We start from the raw sequence: 13,723 nt of genomic DNA on the forward strand, positions 1-13,723 counted from the left end.
TCATGTTTGCTGAAGAAGGTGTCAGCATCTAAGCTTTCATTAGGCAACGTGTTATGTATTACTGCACAGATATAGCTAAGGTTAGGGCCATGGTGCCTTCACCCGTGCGGAGACTGGTCAGTGAGTGGGCGCTTACCTGGCCATGGTGGACGGGCCGAGGGGCGTCACGGAGCTGGGCGAACCGCACACGTGACCGGCCGGTCGCGCCAAGCGCTAGCTTCTGCGCTCCGCATGGACGGGAACACTGCCTTAAGGCAGTTTGTTCTCTAGTGCATGGTCTGCTGTACCATGGCCCCAGCCTAAGGCAGACACACACACATATATATATATATATACACACACACACACACATACACATACACACAAACACACACACATATATATACATACATAGATATATACAGTGGTCGACAAATCACCAAACAATCTACTCGCCAAACAAAAAAATCTAATCGCCACCTAGTACCACACGTGTGCTGCTTGGGCCAATAGGAGCTCGCCACGATGTTAAATCCACTCGCCCGGGGCGTGTAAATGTATAGGTTTGTCGAACACTGTATATATATATATATATATATATATATATATATATATATATATATATATATATATATATATATATATATATATATATATATATATATAAAACATACACACCGGGCAGGTAAGGGAGAGGCGGTAACTCCAGTCCTGCAGGGCCACCAACAGGCCAGGTTTTAGGGATATCCCTGCTTCAGCACAGGTGACTCAATCAGTGACTCGGACATTTACTGAGCCACCTGTGCTGAAGCAGGGATATCCTTAAAACCTGGCCTGCTGGTAGCCCCGGAGGACTGGAGTTGCCCCCCTGCTGGAAGTACAAGGGGTGCTTGCTGTGCAGGATTAGGCAGATCTTGGCTGCAGCGTTCTGGGTTCTGTTGGTTTAACAGCTGCAATTGACACCTGTTGTGTTGGTTAGATTGTGAGCTCTTCAGCCCAGCCTGCGTAAGTCCTGCTTAGGCTTTCTCCGCACTCTTAGTGGGTGCTAGTTAACCCAGTCAGTGTCACAGCAGAGCTTGGTAATGAATGGGGTTACTACACGGGAGGATTTCAGGCTGCTGAATGCCTTATTGCTTGCCTGACAGGTCCAGAGCTGGAAGGGGTTAACAATATATCTGGGCAAACACCACTGTCCATTTTAACCACACATGACTTCCTTAATCGCATTCACGTACTTAACCCCTCGTAGCCTGGGGCACCCGCAATACAGGTTATAAGTTATGTGCGTTCTGGTTTTTAACATCATTGCTGGTGGGGGTGTTCCTTTGTCTTTTTACCCCTAGGGGTATATAAATTGCCGCTGTCAGGCACTAAATGGGAGAGGGTGGCTATTCCCTAATTCTAACCCCTACAGGAATCTGCAGTGCACAGCTTGCCTTTAATGTAACCCCTTCCCTGCTGGAGGAGTCTGCAGAACTTTGCTGACAAAATAGCATCCAGGATTAATGCAAAGGGGTAAACAAGTGGGAAGCCAGGCGGCTTCTCCAAAAATACTGGACACAATGGTGAAAGTTGCAATGTGCACGAGACACACGCACCCCTCGCCGCTCCATGCTGTTTCCTCCTCTCCTTGGCTTCTGACACCTCCTCCTTATTGGCTGCATTACCCAGCAGCAGCCAATCAGGATGGCGGAAGCTGCCCAGCCTCCTAGCAGCAGCCCTGCTCTCTCCCTGCTCGGGGAAATCTTGCGGCCCCCCCAAGCCGGTCAGGTCACTATGTCCAGAGAGGTAATACCGGTCTGGACACATACATGTCTAGTATTACCTCTTATTTTCTACTGGGCAGAGTGTCCAAATACAGGACAGTCCGGTTCAATACTGGACACCTGGGAACCCTGCCCACTATGTGTGTCCCTTATTCTATCGCATAGGATTTTGTTGGGGACCCTAAAAACTTGCTCATCTTTCTTCGTGCACCCAATACAGCAGGAAGGGGGGTCCCAGAGGTGAATAAAAGGATATTGGAGGGGGTCCTGTTGCTTCTTGTAACCCCTTTGATACTGTGACACTTGTAGTACATGCATTGTGCATCTCAGCCTACACTCACTGTGTTACTAATTAACGTGTGCAGCTGTGTAGCGAGGTGGGAATCAAAGCAGCCGGCTCCATTCACCGGCGGATGATTTAATCATTTCAGAGCTATGCATCTTTCATGTCTGTGGCTGTATTCACTGCACACAGAGGAGGCCGCTCCTAGGGGCAAAACCCTGCCTCGGGGGGCAGCTGCAGCCTCTCACCGGCACAGGGGTCTCCTTATCACAGGGGAGGCTAACTTCAGTCCTCAAGGGCCACCAACAGGTCAGGTTTTCAGGATATCCCTGCTTCAGCACAGGTGGCTCAATCAATGGCTGCATCACCTGTGCTGAAGCAGGGATATCCTGAAAAGCTGAGTGGTTGGTGGCCCTTGAGGTCCGGAGTTGGCCACCTCTGGTGTATGAAAATCCCCAGCAACATTGTGACAACAAGTCTCGTTTATCCCGTCTCGTTTATCCCGTCTCGTTTATCCCGTCTCCTTTATCCCGTCTCCTTTTGTATCAAAACCTGTTTCCTAAAGTCTCGGATTCAAAACCGTTGCATAACCAATGTGCCACAGCACCAGATTCATCTGGTAAGGAAGCCTATTCCAATCAATTAGGGGGAGGGGTGGGGTCTCCCAGCTATAGAACGTTGGGTGGGGGGGGGGGGCTCAGCTACAACACGTTACGGGGGTCCCAGCTACAAAACATTGGGGGGGGGATCCAAGCTATAGAACATTGGGGGGGTCCCAGCTATAAAACGTTGGGTGGGGGGGGGGGTTCCAGCTATAAAACGTTGGGTGGGGGGGGGTCCCAGCTATAAAACGTTGGGGCAGGGGGAGGGGGTTTATCAAAATCTCCCAGCTACAACACTTTGGCACAAAAAAACAACACCAGATTTTTCCAGGAGAACAATCCTCATTGAAACCGATTGTTTCCTCCGTCGGTAAATCTGCTGATGTGTTCTTCTGTCCCCCGGAAAACTTTACTAAATGACCCCCGTTTGGAGTTTTATTGTTGCGGATAAATCTGGTGCGCAGCCGGGAGACTTGAATAAATAAACCCCTTTGCCGCGGTCTCGCCACAAGTGCGACAGCGCTGTGGCGCTGCGGAAGGTTACATGCTCCTCAATGAGGTTTCTCAAGCATCACTTTTTGAGGTTGTGTAAAGTAAAACAAAGACTGCTGGGTCTTTGTGGGGCCAGAACTTCCCTGAGTGTGGGTGTGAAATGTACAGAACTATCCCACGTCTGGCACCAACGGGAAATACACACCGTCACAAACGTCCATCACACACGAAATATCGTCCGGATACACCGTCTGCAATAATGCGGAGTGTTTGTATGGGCCATCCCTGTGAAGAACACGCTGCACTGTAAAATGGTGTCGAGTATCTCTATACTACCCGCTTCTGATGATAAACATGTGGCATTGTATAATGATTATTTGTATACACTTTCTTCCCCCCTGATAATGAACGTGCTGCACTGAATAATGATGCTGAGTATCTCTATACACTACCAGCCCTTGATAATTGAGTATTTCTATATACTGATAATGAACATTCTGCACTATATAATGATACAGAGTATCAACACACTGGTAAGGATCACACTGTATAAGGATCCTGAGTATCTCTATACTTAACCAGTCACCTGCTAATGAACACATTGTTCTGTATATTAGTGCTGAGTATCTCTATAAGCTACCAGCCTCTAACAATGAACATGCTGCACTGTATAATGATGCTGAGTATCTCTATACGCTACCAGCCTCTAACAATGAACATGCTGAACTGTATAATGATGCTGAGTATCTCTATACGCTACCAGCCTCTAACAATGAACATGCTGCACTGCATAATGATGCTGAGTATCTCTATATACATGCAGCATGTAAAACTATTTTGTTTACACTTTTATGAGACAAACTCAGTGCCAATATATACTGCTCTTTCCAAGAGGGGGACCCCAGTATGTGAGCTCTGCTGCCTGTCCGGGGGGGGGGGGGGGGGAGGAGGAATCAGTTCACAGGAGTAGTTGAATTGTGTTAATGGGTTTTCCTGTCGTAATCCTTTAATGCAATTTACATGCATCCTCAGTAACTGCCAGTGTGGGAATTCACCTGTGGGACCCCCACAGCCTATACCCTAGCCCGCTCATTAACCTCTCCACTGCTAGAGGGGCCTGCAACGTATTGCAAAGCACGGGGAGCAAAGGGGTACCACTGAGAGACGAGAGAGAGAGAGAGGGAGGGAGAGCCGAGAGAGAGAGACGAGAGAGCGAGAGAGAGGGAGGGAGAGAGGGAGAGACGAGAGAGCGAGAGGGAGAGACCGAAGGGAGAGCCTCTCCCATATCCCAGTCTGTGCATCCTGCTATTTCATACACAGTGAGAGGGGACTGGGAAGCATGCACAGGGGTACAGTATATAACGGGACACTGCCGTATATAGCGAGGACACTGCAGTATATAGCGGGGACACTGCCGTATATAGCGAGGACACTGCAGTATATAGCGGGACACTGCAGTATATAGCGGGGACACCGCAGTATATAGCGGGGACACTGCAGTATATAGCGGGGACTCTGCAGTATATAGCGAGGACACTGCAGTATATAGCGGGGACACTGCAGTATATAGCGGGGACACCGCAGTATATAGCGGGGACACTGCAGTATATAGCGGGGACACCGCAGTATAGAGCGGGGACACCGCAGTATAGAGCGGGGACACCGCAGTATATAGCGGGACACCGCAGTATATAGCGGGGACACTGCAGTATATAGCGGGGACACTGCAGTATATAGCGGGGACACTGCAGTATATAGCGGGGACACTGCAGTATATAACGGGACACTGCAGTATATAGCGGGGACACTGCAGTATATAGCGGGGACACTGCAGTATAGAGCGGGGACACTGCAGTATAGAGCGGGGACACTGCAGTATAGAGCGGGGACACTGCAGTATAGAGCGGGGACACTGCAGTATATAGCGGGGACACTGCCGTATATAGCGGGGACACAGCAGTATATAGCGGGGACACTGCAGTATATAGCGGGGACTCTGCAGTATATAGCGGGGACTCTGCAGTATATAGCGGGGACACCGCAGTATAGAGCGGGAACACTGCAGTATAGAGCGGGGACACTGCAGTATAGAGCGGGGACACTGCAGTATAGAGCGGGGACACTGCAGTATATAGCGGGGACACTGCCGTATATAGCGGGGACACAGCAGTATATAGCGGGGACACTGCAGTATATAGCGGGGACACTGCAGTATATAGCGGGGACACTGCAGTATATAGCGGGGACACTGCAGTATATAGCGGGGACACTGCAGTATATAGCGGGGACTCTGCAGTATATAGCGGGGACACCGCAGTATAGAGCGGGAACACCGCAGTATATAGCGGGGACACTGCAGTATATAGCGGGGACACAGCAGAATATAGCGGTGACACCGCAGTATATAGCGGGGACACCGCAGTATATAGCGGGGACACCGCAGTATATAGCGGGGACACCGCAGTATATAGCGGGGACACCGCAGTATATAGCGGGGACACCGCCGTATATAGCGGGGACACAGCAGTATATAGCGGGGACTCTGCAGTATATAGCGGTGACACCGCAGTATATAGCGGGGACACCGCAGTATATAGCGGGGACACCGCAGTATATAGCGGGGACACCGCAGTATATAGCGGGGACACCGCAGTATATAGCGGGGACACCGCCGTATATAGCGGTGACACCGCCGTATATAGCGGTGACACCGCAGTATATAGCGGGGACACCGCAGTATATAGCGGGGACACCGCAGTATATAGCGGGGACACCGCAGTATATAGCGGGGACACCGCAGTATATAGCGGAGACACCGCAGTATATAGCGGGGACACCGCAGTATATAGCGGGGACACCGCAGTATATAGCGGGGACACCGCAGTATATAGCGGGGACACCTCAGTATATAGCGGGGACACCGCAGTATGTAGCGGGGACACCGCAGTATATAGCGGGGACACCGCAGTATATAGCGGGGACACCGCAGTATATAGCGAGGACACCGCAGTATATAGCGGAGACTCTGCAGTATATAGCGGTGACACTGCAGTATATAGCGGGGACACCGCAGTATATAGCGGGGACACCGCAGTATATAGCGGGGACACCGCAGTATATAGCGGGGACACCGCAGTATATAGCGGGGACACCGCAGTATATAGCGGGGACACCGCAGTATATAGCGGGGGCACTGCAGTATATAGCGGGACACTGCAGTATATAGCGGGGACACTGCAGTATATAGCGGGGACACTGCAGTATATAGCGGGGAGACACTGGAGTATATAGCGGGGACACTGCAGTATATAGCGGGACACTGCAGTATATAGCGGGGACACTGCAGTATATAGCGGGGACACTGCAGTATATAGCGGGGACACTGCAGTATATAGCGGGGACACTGCAGTATATAGCGGGGACACTGCAGTATATAGCGGGACACTGCAGTATATAGCGGGGACACTGCAGTATATAGCGGGGACACCAGACGGACGGGGACACCAGACGGACGATACATGCTGTATTAGAAGTGACGGGTTATTTGCATATGACAGGAGGAGCAGATGGAAAAAGATTTAACTCCCAAACTCACTTATGAGCATAGATTGGATTTGCAGTGAAATGAAAGCACTCGGCCATATGACCACTTGTATAACCTCTGTCATGTTGGGACAGGTGCAGAATTTGGAAGCCCCATAGCACATTCTGCCTCCGAAAACGGTGCACACAACCCATTTTATATTGGTATATTTCCCATAAATCTCCAGTTCAAATCAATGGGATTCTTTTACTTGGGTAAATCTGGTGCTGTTCCCCCACCCTCCCAACCCCCCTGGTCTGCGAAAAAATCCTATAATCTCTCCACTACACCCATTTAGGGGTCAAATCTATACACTCCGACTCCTACTGTATACAGTATATTAAAGTTAATGGGGATTTTAGGGCTGTATAGAATTTCTCCCTCAATCATCAGCAAGTCGTTTCTTGCGAGGAGGAACGGCAGCCATTTTATGTGCTCCCGAGAACCTAAAAGGCGGGGCAGGAGTGGGGTGCGGTGACAGGTGTGTGAAAGGGTTAATCTGACAGATGAGAACCTTCCCTGTTATTCTCATCCATGATGATAGCGCAGGCCTCATCCTGTCGCCATGGATACCGCGGGCTTAAGGATGAGGGTTTTGCTGCAAAGTTTGACGGCCTCAGTCCCACTGAGCAACACATACAGAATGTGCACACAGTGGCACCCTGATAATGAGAGGGAGGGGAGAGGTATGAGGGGGGCACCCTGATAATGAGAGGGGGGGGAGAGGTATGAGGGGGGCACCCTGATAATGAGAGGGAGGGGAGAGGTATGAGGGGGGCACCCTGATAATGAGAGGGAGGGGAGAAGTATGAGGGGGGCACCCTGATAATGAGAGGGAGGGGAGAGGTATGAGGGGGGCACCTTTACAGTGACGGGGGGAGACAAGAGGTATGAGGGGGACACCCTCAGAGTGAGGGGGAGAGGTATGAGGGGGGCACCCTCAGAGTGAGGGGGGAAAGAGAGGTATGAGGGGGGCACCCTCAGAGTGAGGGGGAGGAGAGAGGTATGAGGGGGGCACTCAGAGTGAGGGGGAGAGGTATTTGGGGGGCACCCTAAGAATGAGGGGAGAGTTATGAGGGGCATCTTCACAGTGACGGGGGGGGGGGTGGGAGACAAGATGTATGTGAGGGGCACACTCAGAGTGAGGGGGAGAGGTATAAGGGGGGCACCCACAGAGTGAGGGGGAGGAGAGAGGTATAATGGGGGGGACCTAATGAAGGATAGATGCGAGGGGACCCTCTCACGATGGGGAGGAGTCTGATTAGAGATGGCAGAGGAGGGCTGCGTGAGGCCGTGCCATTACTGGCACCCACAGAGAAGTAGCCAGCAGCAGGTACACAGAATACACCGCTGCAGACACCGCGGCCCTGTAATCACCTCCACAGGGGAAGAGGGGGGCGGGGGGGGGGGTTATTTATAGCAAGCAGCGGCAGGGAGGCAGAATCTGTCACAGAGGAAGTCTCACATCCCGCGCCCAGGCGCCATCTCGCAGTGGCACGGCCAAAGGCAATGAGGCACCTGCTTCTTAACCCCTTCGAGGCCAGAGGCGCCTGCAAGGCATTGGCCGTGAAGGGGTTAATCGTCACTCCTACAAGTGTGAGCTCTTCTGCCTAGTCCAACTCCACAGCACTTTATTGAGCTGTCATCTTTATATCCCTCTCTGTGTATATACAGAAGTGATAACAGCCTTTGAAATACATGTGTGTGTGTGTGTGTGTGTATATATACACACACACACTGTACACACACATATGTATCTTCACGCGCTGTGTATTGAGTGTGATTAGCCGACCTCCAGCAATGAGACAAGGCCGCACCGCCCGGATCACACGCCGGCTTCCTGCACCTCTCTCCGGCGAGGCCTGAGGAGTCACCGCGCGGGGGGCGGGGGCGTAACTCTCTATCTCTATCTACATTCGCATGGCGCTGACCATGTACGCAGCACTTCACAGCAGCAGCCAGAGACGCAACATGCCACGGTGCAATTAGGTGCCCCCCCCCCAAGCGGGGCAAGGCACAGGTGCGAAAAAACAACACCAGATTTGTCCGTCTGATTAATGGAAATGCTTCCTTCATAAATCTGATGCTGTTTTTTTTTTAATGCTGCCGTTTTTCCAACTTGGAGTCTTTACAAAACAGGCCTGAAAATCTCCCATTATCCCAGCCCAGGGACTATTAACAGGAAACTAAATCCCATTGAAAACAATGCATGTATGTCTATCTTTAGTGGTACAGTGCCTTGCATACTGTGTGCAAAGCACCTTACAGCAGTGATACATGCGAGCAGGAGCGGCTCTGTGCGTAAAGACACCGGCTCGGTGAGCAATGACTCTGCTTGGATTAGGGGAACCAGGTTCAATTCCTGGTGTCAGCTCCCTGTGCTTCGGCCACCAAAAAAACATTGATTGTAAGCTCCTCTGGCCAGAGAGTGTGCCTGTAAAAAGTCCTATGTGCTGCTTACCGTGTGTTATATTATAATTGTGAAGCGTGTTGCATTTACTTATGAAATAAAGCTTTTGGCACATAAAGGTAATAAGTGCTACAAACATTAGGAAAAGGAGTCCCTGCCCCAAAGAGCTTACAATCTAAGTGTCCAAGCAGAGAAAGTAGGAGGCAATGAGATCCCCACCCCAAACAGTATTTTGGCCCAGTTTTGCAGTCGAAGTATCCCTCTCAGTGAGTATTTATCCCAGAAAAGCAAGACAGCACAGGGTTCCATTGTTAGTTCACAACGTGGCTGAGTCTGTGTGTATCTTTCTCCATGTGCACCAGTGGGAGTCTGTGTATATTCGCATGTACCCCTGCCAGTGTACCCTTTTGTGCGTCTGCTCACGACGTGGTAACCTAACGTCTGAGGCGCCTTGTATAAACCTGAGCGGGTACGTAAGGGGCATGGAGTTCAGTGCTGAGATAAGGGCGGGTTCTGTTTACAGAGTCAGGGTGAGAAATTCCAGGGACACCCTGCGACAACACAAAAAGCAGAAGTTACCCAGTAGGGAGGCATATTAACTCCCGCAGTGCCAGCGAGCTCTCTGTGTGAGGCACCCTCTCATCACACGGCACATCGGTGGAACTCAACCTAAACATAAACTCTTTATTTTGTATGTATATATTGATATATATATATTTAAATATTACACACACACATTTATGGAGTCTCCCGGCTGCAAACCCAAAGAACAGCACCAGATTTGTCAATCCAGAAACTGAATTGGCTTTCCCTTTTCTTACATAATTCTGGTGCTGTTTTGTTACACTGGTTGTGGCCCAGTTTTGAACTCCGCGGTAGGTAAGATGCAGACACTACAGGGGTAAGGGCAGCAGTACATGCATGGAAACACAGAGGGGAGGGATTTCTGTGCAGAACAGCTTACAATCTAAGGTACGTGTTCTGATCTGGTAAGCGGCACAAGTCTCAGCCCTCCCATCTCGAAGACATTGATGAAGGATTCAGCAGACACAGCACTCCCCACACTGCTCCCCTCACTGCCTCCCACACTGCTCCCCTCACTGCTCCCCTCACTGCCTCCCACACTGCTCCCCTCACTGCCTCATACACTGCTCCCCTCACTGCCTCCCACACTGCTCCCCTCACTGCTCCCACACTGCCTCTCATACTGCTCCTCACCACCCCAACCTGTCCTCTTTGCCTCTGATACTGCCTCCCACACTGCTCCCCTCACTGCCTCCCTCACTGCCTCCCACACTGCTCCCCTCACTGCCTCCCACACTGCTCCCCTCACTGCCTCCCACACTGCCTCTCATACTGCTCCTCACCACCCCAACCTGTCCTCTCTGCCTCTGATACTGCCTCCCACACTGCTCCCCTCACTGCCTCCCACACTGCTCCTCACCACACCAGTCTGTCCTCTCTGCCTCTCACACTGCTCCCCACATGCTCCTCTCACTGCCTCCCACACTGCTCCTCACCACACAGACTGTCCTCTCTGCCTCCAACACTGCTCCCCACATGCTCCTCTCACTGCTCCCCACAGTGTTCCTCTCACTGCTCCCCACACCAGACTGTCCTCTCTGCCGCCCACACTACTCCCCATACTGCTCCTCACCACACCAGCCTACAGGGGTAAGGGCAGCAGTACATGCATGGAAACACAGAGGGGAGGGATTTCTGTGCAGAACAGCTTACAATCTAAGGTACGCGTTCTGATCTGGTAAGCGGCACAAGTCTCAGCCCTCCCATCTCGAAGACATTGATGAAGGATTCAGCAGACACAGCACTCCCCACACTGCTCCCCTCACTGCCTCCCACACTGCTCCCCTCACTGCTCCCCTCACTGCCTCCCACACTGCTCCCCTCACTGCCTCCCACACTGCTCCCCTCACTGCCTCCCACACTGCCTCCCACACTGCTCCCCTCACTGCTCCCCTCACTGCCTCCCACACTGCCTCTCATACTGCTCCTCACCACCCCAACCTGTCCTCTTTGCCTCTGAGACTGCCTCCCACACTGCTCCCCTCACTGCCTCCCTCACTGCCTCCCACACTGCTCCCCTCACTGCCTCCCACACTGCTCCCCTCACTGCCTCCCACACTGCCTCTCATACTGCTCCTCACCACCCCAACCTGTCCTCTCTGCCTCTGATACTGCCTCCCACACTGCTCCCCTCACTGCCTCCCACACTGCTCCTCACCACACCAGTCTGTCCTCTCACTGCTCCTCACAATGCCTCCCACGCTGCTCCTCACCACACCAGCCTGTCCTCTCACTGCTCCTCACACTGCCTCCCACACTGCTCCTCTCACTGCCTCCCACACTGCTCCTCACCACACTGCTCCTCGCCACACCAGCCTGTCCTCTCACTGCTCCTCACACTGCCTCCCACACTGCTCCTATAACTGCCTCCCACACTGCTCCTCACCACACTGCTCCTCGCCACACCAGCCTGTCCTCTCACTGCTCCTCACACTGCTCCTCTCACTGCCTCCCACACTGCTCCTCGCCACACCAGCCTGTCCCCTCACTGCTCCTCCTCTCACTGCCTCCCACACTGCTCCTCGCCATACCAGCCTGTCCCCTCACTGCTCCTCTCACTGCCTCCCACACTGCTCCTCGCCACACCAGCCTGTCCCCTCACTGCTCCTCTTACTGCCTCCCACACTGCTCCTTCACACCAGCCTATCCCCTCACTGCTCCTCTCACTGCCTCCCACAATGCTCCTCGCCACACCAGCCTGTCCCCTCACTGCTCCTCTCACTGCCTCCCACACTGCTCCTCGCCACACCAGCCTGTCCCCTCACTGCTCCTCTCACTGCCTCCCACACTGCTCCTCGCCACACCAGCCTGTCCCCTCACTGCTCCTCTCACTGCCTCCCACACTGCTCCTCGCCACACCAGCCTGTCCCCTCACTGCTCCTCTTACTGCCTCCCACACTGCTCCTTCACACCAGCCTGTCCTCTCACTGCTCCTCTCACTGCCTCCCACACTGCTCCTCGCCACACTAGCCTGTCCCCTCACTGCTCCTCTCACTGCCTCCCACACTGCTCCTCGCCACACCAGCCTGTCCTCTCACTGCTCCTCTCACTGCCTCCCACACTGCTCCTCGCCACACCAGACTGCCCTCTCACTGCTCCTCTCCACACCAGCCTGTCCTCTCACTGCTCCTCTCACTGCCTCCCACACTGCTCCTCGCCACACCAGCCTGTCCTCTCACTGCCTCCCACACTGCTCCTCGCCACACCAGCCTGTCCTCTCCCGGGCTGGTGTAGAGCTATCTCACACTGACACACAGCTATCTCCCAGTCTGCTTGTCTCCTCGCTGCACAGGCCGGCTAGCTCTCATTCTGCTCCTCGCTATCTGATGCACTGTCACCTCTCTCTGGCTGATCTCTCTCTCTGCTCACAAGCTGAACTCTGTCTGCTCCCCCCCCCCCCCCGCTCCCCACCTTTCTCACAGGCTCTCCCCCCCACCTTTGTCATCTCATTCTCACATTACCTCTCTCTCCCTTTTTCTCACACACTCTCTTCTCCCCTTCCCACACTCTCTTCTCCCCTTCCCACACTCTCTCTTGCTCTCCCCCACCTGTCTCTTTCGAACACTCTCACACTCTCACTCCCCCCCTCTCTCATTCTCTCTTCACCTCTCTTTCACAGGCACATACTCGCTCCCCCTGTCTCACTTCCCCCTCTCTCACTCTCTCTAGGTCTCTCACACGCACATACTCTCTCTCCCCCCTTTCACACGCATACACTATCTCCCACACACACTCTCTTTCTCTCTCCCCCGCTCTCTCACTACTTCTCCCTCACACTCTTCCCCCCTCACTAACGCACTCTCACTCTTTCTCTCTCCCCTCTTTCTACCTCTCTCACCACGCACAAACAAGCCCCCTCTCTCTCTCTCTCTCTCTCTCTCTCTCACACACACACTCTCTCACTTTCTCTTACACTCTCACAGGTCCGCCCTCCTGTTATGAACAAGATGAAGAATTTCAAGCGCAGATTCTCTCTTTCCGTCCCTCGGACAGAAACCATTGAAGAATCTCTGGCAGAATTTACTGAGCAGTATAACCAAATCAACAGCCGGCACAGTGACGGTGAGGGTCTGACTGCATGTGTGTGAATGTATATTAGTGCATGAGTGTGAGTGTCTGACTGCATGTGTGTGAGTGTCTGACTGCATGTGTGTGAATGTATATTAGTGCATGTGTGTGAGTGTCTGACTGCATGTGTGTGAGTGTCTGACTGCATGTGTGTGAATGTATATTAGTGCATGAGTGTGAGTGTCTGACTGCATGTGTGTGAGTGTCTGACTGCATGTGGGTGAATGTATATTAGTGCATGAGTGTGAGTGTCTGACTGCAAGTGTGTGAATGTATATTAGTGCATGAGTGTGAGTGTCTGACTGCATGTGCGTGAATGTATATTAGTGCATGTGTGTGAGTGTCTGACTGCATGTGTGTGAATGTATATTAGAGCATGAGTGTGAGTGACTGACTGCATGTGCGTGAATGTATATTAGTGCATGTGTGTGAGTGTCTGACTGCATGTGTGTGAAT

At 52.4% G+C, this 13,723-nt stretch overlaps 1 protein-coding gene across 3 annotated transcripts in view; it reads left to right on the top strand.

The window, feature by feature from the left end:
* Nucleotides 1–13,723, top strand: part of CDK18 (cyclin dependent kinase 18) — a 49,957-nt gene that overhangs the window by 2,394 nt on the left and 33,840 nt on the right. Inside the window, exon 2 of one of the 3 annotated variants that reach the window (XM_075613766.1) lies at nucleotides 13,123–13,261. The exons of 1 other annotated variant lie outside the window; for it this stretch is intronic. In XM_075613766.1, the coding sequence (XP_075469881.1) occupies nucleotides 13,138–13,261 (124 nt within the window). In that variant the 5' untranslated portion in view covers nucleotides 13,123–13,137. Of the gene's footprint in view, nucleotides 1–13,122; nucleotides 13,262–13,723 lie in introns of those variants that run through there. One more of the 3 variants, XM_075613768.1, reaches the window with a different exon arrangement.

Source organism: Ascaphus truei, chromosome 9, assembly GCF_040206685.1.
Source record: "Ascaphus truei isolate aAscTru1 chromosome 9, aAscTru1.hap1, whole genome shotgun sequence".
Taxonomy (NCBI): Eukaryota; Metazoa; Chordata; class Amphibia; order Anura; family Ascaphidae; genus Ascaphus; species Ascaphus truei.